Source organism: Brassica oleracea, unplaced genomic scaffold (assembly GCF_000695525.1).
Source record: "Brassica oleracea var. oleracea cultivar TO1000 unplaced genomic scaffold, BOL UnpScaffold01684, whole genome shotgun sequence".
Lineage (NCBI taxonomy): Eukaryota > Viridiplantae > Streptophyta > Magnoliopsida > Brassicales > Brassicaceae > Brassica > Brassica oleracea.
Window position 1 is genome coordinate 1 of NW_013618216.1, and position 6,486 is coordinate 6,486.

At 33.4% G+C, this 6,486-nt stretch overlaps 2 protein-coding genes and 1 long non-coding RNA gene across 3 annotated transcripts; 1 reads left to right on the plus strand and 2 right to left on the minus strand.

Annotated features, from left to right (window-relative positions):
• Positions 1-458: 458 nt before the first annotated feature.
• On the minus strand, positions 459-2,455 carry LOC106321453 (receptor-like serine/threonine-protein kinase SD1-8). Its single transcript, XM_013759715.1, has 7 exons — positions 2,218-2,455; positions 1,964-2,125; positions 1,765-1,871; positions 1,467-1,677; positions 1,119-1,359; positions 854-1,022; positions 459-788 (listed from the first exon to the last, which is right to left on the minus strand). Exons 1-7 carry the CDS (start codon positions 2,429-2,431, stop codon positions 459-461), a joined length of 1,434 nt encoding a protein of 477 aa, XP_013615169.1. The 5' UTR covers positions 2,432-2,455.
• Positions 2,456-2,570: 115 nt separating this feature from the next.
• Positions 2,571-3,450, minus strand: LOC106321454 (S-locus-specific glycoprotein S13-like). Its single transcript, XM_013759716.1, has one exon. The coding sequence runs from the start codon at positions 3,433-3,435 to the stop codon at positions 2,578-2,580; it is 858 nt and encodes a 285-aa protein (XP_013615170.1). The 5' UTR covers positions 3,436-3,450; the 3' UTR covers positions 2,571-2,577.
• Positions 3,451-4,558: 1,108 nt separating this feature from the next.
• On the plus strand, positions 4,559-5,471 carry LOC106321455. The gene is made up of 2 exons (XR_001266069.1): positions 4,559-4,662; positions 5,121-5,471. It is a non-coding gene; the product is annotated as an uncharacterized LOC106321455 (long non-coding RNA).
• The last annotated feature ends 1,015 nt before the right edge of the window (positions 5,472-6,486 follow it).

Genomic DNA, 6,486 nt, shown 5'->3' on the forward strand with positions numbered 1-6,486 from the left:
GTATTAATCATTTAACCTTACCGTGTGGTCTGTATATGTGTATGAAAGATATATACATGACAACCATTGCATCACTATGAATTCACAGACAAATAATTGGTGTCTATTATTAGTCACTAGGTCAGTTGGATTTGGTGATGTGTTTTGCTCAAAAAGTGTGGGTACAAAGTTAATGATAGGTTTACAAGTTTGATTTTCTTCGATTTTAATGTGATGTTTGGGGAGTTTTCTAAAGAAGTCAACATTTTTAAAAGGAAATAAAGTGGGTTGCATAATTTGAGAGGGAATAATAACAAATTACAAAGTCAACATATTTAGTCACAGCATTTCTTATAAAGAACCCATTATTAAGGCTTACTATTTGACAGTGCATGTATTTACTATGATAATACATTTGTTTTACTATGTAATAAAATTTAGACGAGAAAAGACTGTCTTAGCCTGAGGTGAAGAGCTGATTACCCAGCACTAACGGGCGTCCAGTCGGCTATATCGAACGGCGTGCAAGTTTCTTTGTTTGGCTGGTTTGATGATGAGGAACCAATCACAAAACGATTTCGAATGACGAAAGAACCAGGACGTTCAGGCTGATTCATCTCTGTTTTATCGCTTGTGAGCATCAACATAACAGACGACATCAGCGGTCTATTATCTTTAGTTTCTTGAACACACAGGAGACCAATATGGATGCATCTTAGAACCTCACTTGGTCGAAATGTTGATGATGAATCAACGATAACAGGATCTACAATATCGAGCCCTTTTCCTTCCAACCAGAGCTTCCATATCTGTTCAAAAAAAAAAAAAAAAAAAAAGCATTTTGATCAATCAGAAAAAAAGAAAAGAACAATACAACTTGATTTGTCAGACTCGCATAGAAAAGAAGGCTTTCTTCGTTGTAGTATAAGAATTCGTTGTTTCTCTTTCCAGCGATTATTTCGAGAAGCAAGACTCCAAAACTGAAAACGTCTGATTTGACAGAGCATATCCTATCTATCGCGTATTCGGGAGGCATATAGCCGCTGAGTAACCAAACAGTAAACACACTTGTGAGACTTAAAAAGCAGAATGATATTCTATATTTCTATATATTCCAAAATGTTGGCGGTGGTGCTTACAAAGTTCCGACCATATTCGTTGTACTAGTAGCTTCTGTCTCATCCCTTGCAAATAGCTTAGCCATCCCAAAGTCGGAGATTTTTGGTACCATATCTTTGTCAAGCAAGATGTTGCTCGGTTTCAGGTCCCTGTGGAGGATCCGATACCGAGAATCTTGATGAAGATATAAAAGTCCCCGAGCAATACCATTAGTTATATCCCATCGCTTCTCCCAATCAATCTTATAGCTTTTGGTTTTGTCTACAAAATCAAATCCAAATTAATTTTAATTTTAGTTCCAAATAATAAGCATTCAACTTTAATATACACTTAGTTTGTAGAAAAAGAAGAAAAAAAAAAGAAAGTACCGAAAATATACGTATCGAGACTGGAATTCTCCATTAGTTCAAAGAGTAGAATCATCTCCTCTCCCTCAAAGCAGTATCCGATTAGCTGGACGAGGTTGACATGTTGAACGCTGGCGATCAAATTCACCTCGTTGGTGAAACCTTCGATCCCATGAGCTGATCTCACCAACAGCCTTTTAGCTGCGATTGCTTGCCCGTCTGGTAAAATCCCCTGTTTCCAGTTACCACGTACGTGTTTTATATAAGTTTCAGGGAGTTTAGCTTAGCCCAGTAATATATTTTCTATATACGTTTATACCTTGTAAACAATACCGTAACCACCTTTTCCTATCTTGTTGCAATCAGAAAAGTTTTCTGTGGCCTTGACAACCTTTACTAGCTCCATCGGTACACATTGTAAATTCCCTATATATGTATTAATTATGATCATTTAAAACCTTTTTATCTATTCAGACAGAAGATAAAAATAAAATAAAGAAAGATAATCTCAGGAATACCAATAGGTGGTGCAACGGTTCTTGTTGGAATCCTCTTCTTTCTTTTCCAGAAACAGAACAATATGAAAATGACACCCAGAAGAAACACAATGCAGATTCCAATAATCAACATTATGCTTTTTGCACTCATTTTTCTTGTATTTTTGTTTGAATTTGTCACCGCTAAAGAAACAAGTAAAAGAATCCAAGTTAAAATGATAGATTATAAAATGAAAATATATCTACATTCTATCTTTCTTTTTAGCATAACCTACAGATATCAGTGGCAGCCAATCTAACAAATAGATCTTGACCGGCAATCATGCTCTTCCGAAGATCTATGATTTCTCCCACCCAAATCACACAGCTATTTTGCATATCCGGGTTAGCAAATGCAGTACAATTGCAATTCCTATTGCACTTTTCTTTGCATTCCTTCAACCCAATAGTCATGTCCACAATAGACTTTGTAATATCCGGCAACTTCATTTTCCTAAGCTTCTCAAACCCAATTCAACTTAGTCTTCCTCATACACCCACCTGTCCAGTCTTGAAAACCCCATGCTTCTTGGTCTCTCGGCTTAAATCCATGAATGCAACCACAGATTCGTGATCTGCTTGTATCACATATACCATTAGGTCCACACTTGTTGTATACGATCTACGCGTTTCCACAATTGTTGTGGTTTTGGAACCCAAGTTGACCGCTTCAACACGCCGTTGTAGGACAATCTCAATATGGAAAAGAAGGTTTTATTAGTGATAGTGAAGAAATATGTGGCCTCTTCTTTGGTTACGGTAATGTTGTACGTCACGTAGGTGAAATTTCCACTCTCATTTTTAATCTTCCAGGGTTCATTCCGGAATGTTGGCATACCCTTCTTCCGAATGACACTCTGCACGAGCTCATGACGTTCCACTCCATAGGTGATTTCTCCTGATGACGGATCATCCGAGCTTCTCCAAGATTCCAATACCCTATTTATATTCGATTTGGCATCAAACCCTAGTTTCATATTGGACACTAAAGCATCCGTCGGAAAATCGAAACTCTGCCACAAACACCCAGTTGATAAGTCGTTGTTAAAGTACCTTAACACGAAATTTCCGCTGTCAAGAAGCTCTCCAGTCACTAGTGATTTCATGAGATTTGTGCTAGTCCTATTGGTCCACCAGACGCGGGTACCGTATTGATCAAGGAGTACCAGGTTCGTATCCAAGATTTTGAGGGTTCCTACGGGCTTCGACATTGGGTTGTCTCTATTCGCAACCCATACGACTTCCTGAGGAAACCTGTGGTGCCATATGCCGAGATACCAGCGGTCAGCTACTCCGGAAGTTGTTGACGGTTTAAAGAAACCAAACACAAAGACTTTTTCTGGGGACAAGATGTTTCTTCTAGTAGATATCTTAAACGGCTCTGTCGATACAATTTTCGAATCATATTTTGAGGAAAGATGGAGAACTAGGATGAAGAAAAAACGTACCTTCATCTCTCTTTTTCTTAACCGTTTTTTTTTTGTTTACTTTTGTGTTGTTTAGTCATTGACGGTATATATATTTTTGTTCTACACTAAGTTCAGTCGACCATATACGCTTTGAATGTTCACAATATTGCTTTGACTTTTACAATCTGTCTATTAATTTGAACACAAATGATAGCAAAACTACATGTGCAATTAATTTAACTATTCAGGAAAAAGCATAGCATATGAAGTCCTTGACTAATCGAACAAACTCCACATCGATGATATCAAAACATGATCCTCTATTTTAGGTCATGCAAACCTATGTTTTGCCGGGAAACGCCTATGCTCCTTAGTGTTTGGCCATCCCGAGAAAATTCACCGCTTTCTAAAACTTCTTAGCAAGAACCACTTTGATTAAAATATCAAATTTAGTGTTTTGTTTATGGCATTAAAAATATTTTAATTTTTTTTGTTTAGCAATTACTGTTATTTTTATTTATTTTTGTCCAAATATTTTAGGATTTAGGATCAAAGGTTTAATGTTTTCAAGATTTAGTGTCTAGTGTTTTGATTTAGGGTTTATGTTTTATCTAAGGTTTAGGATTTTCCAAGGGTTTAGAATTTAGTATTTTGCTGACGGTGATAAAAATATTTTTAAAAAATTCTTTTTTTGCAACTACTACTATTTTTATTTATTTTACTTTTTTATTTTAAAAACATAATATAACTACAATATTTTTTTAAGATAGTGAATATGAAATAACAAAATACTATTAATTGATGAACCTAGAGGTTCACTCTAGAGAGTGAACCCAAAAATAACTCTAGATAATATGCCAAATTGTTAACTAGGATCTTTTGCTTTCAATAAACCTTCTTCTTTTGAAAATCCAAAGACAATTAAAAATGTATTAAATTTTAAGGAAAAAAAATATAAAACCTACAAACAAAATTAATTTCCAAGTAAAAGAAAAACCATAAATGTGAAAAAATATGAAGTCTTTGAATTCCTATTTTCTCTCCTGGCTAGTGTTTTCACAGACATTTTTGTGGAAGGCCCTGTAATTTTCTTTCTAAAAAAAGATTGAAAATGCTTTATGTTGAAGAATCAGATAATTTGTTAAATTCACAAATTATTAAATCTAAATCAAAAAGAAGAGATCAATCAGAAAAGAAAAAATATACAAATGGCCAGCAGCGTAAACAGTGTTGTGTTCGTTGTTTTTTTGATGATCTTATTGATTTCTACAGGTAATATGTTCATAAACAATCATTTCAAATAGGTCTAAAAAAAACAATCATTCCAAATAAACAAAATTATGGTGTCTCCGTTAGATTATTTTATATGTATTTGTTTATATAATATATTCAAAATTATAACATCTAAAGTTAAGATGGCATATTAGTGTTAAAAGGTAAAAAACTAAATGATATATAGGGATAATTTTTATTTTTATTTTACATCTATATTTACGTACTTTGCAAACATATTTCTGTAAATGATTGCAAACATATATCATCAGGGAATTAAGGTGTTTTATTTTTCTAGTATGTTAGTTTTGTAACAATTTTTAAATATCACAAGCACAAATCTAACAACTGCTATGTAACTTCTTATACAATTATTTTTTTATTTTTGATCTAAACGTAATCCGCACAACTTTATTATACATTTAATCAATATGATTTACATATTTCTCACTTTCCAGAAATACAAAATGGACATGCTCAAAGGCAGCATATATATTGTGAGAAAGTACGAAGCAAGACGGCTCCACCTGACACTTGTAATAAAAAAGATGCTGATGCATTGTGCAAAAATACTTGTTGGACGAGAGAAACTTATATTGAAGGAAAATGTCTGCTACTTCCAAAGACTACAAAAAAAGCTTGCTACTGCTGGCAATTCAATTGTTAATAAAAACCCTAATTTGATTATGGTATAAAACTAATTCGCTTGTGTTCAAAATAATAATATGAGAAATTTTGTCCCATATTCATAGTAGGACTTAAATTGATTGTATACCTATAACAAATAAAGTGCTATAATGTTTGTGTAATAATTGATGTATTATCCTTGACATGAACACATTTATTTTTACGTGTGAACAATTTCTTTTTTCTTTTCTTCTTACAATTATGATTTTTCCATCAATTTTTAATTGGTTTCAGTTCCTATTAAAACAATTATGGAACTTTGTATTTTACATAATACAAACATAGATTTTTTTCTACAGGTTTAAAACTTTCAAAACAATCATATATTTTATAAATTTTATATAATTTTTCATAAACGTGATTTTAGATCTATACTATTTATATATACTTATAGTATAATTTAGATTTTATTTTCAAATGAGACACAATTTTACTGTGTTTCATTCTATTTACACTACAAGAAATCACTCAAATAGCTACTGATTTTTTCCTAGCTAAAAAGGACAATCTGTCGTTAGAATAAAGAACGCAACGGATGGCTACGCATAGGAACCGTGGCGTCAGTGTCGACGCTAACTCGGATCTGTCGCCATTCCGTAACTCACTAGCTACGATTTTGCAAGAGAACTGGCCATAGCTAACAGCTACAGCATGGCTAAAAATTGTTCCGTTGCTCACTAGCAACAATCTTGGCGATAGACCCAGGGTAGCTAAATTGCTACAGAGTTAACTATGGCTTATCCTTAGCAATGACGTAGCTAATGTAGCTACGCATTTGGCTAGAAATGTTTGTATCTAAAATGTTGGATTCAAATTACCAACAAACACGTTATAATAGCAAAAGAATGATTTATGTAGCACATTTAGCAATAGATCCATTGGTGAATACGAATCTATACAAACTGATTTTCAGAATATAAGATTTAAGTAAATTGTTTTACAACATTAGAGTATTATAAGAAAAAATCTGAAATTCCCAAATATAACAGAAATGTCGATCTGAAAATTCTAGTATCCAAACAAAAGAGATTTATAAGGTCATAATGCATGTGACTTGACCATTACTATAATTAAACCGTACCATTCTCTGTTGTATTAATCATTTAACCTTACCGTGTGGTCTGTATATGTGTATGA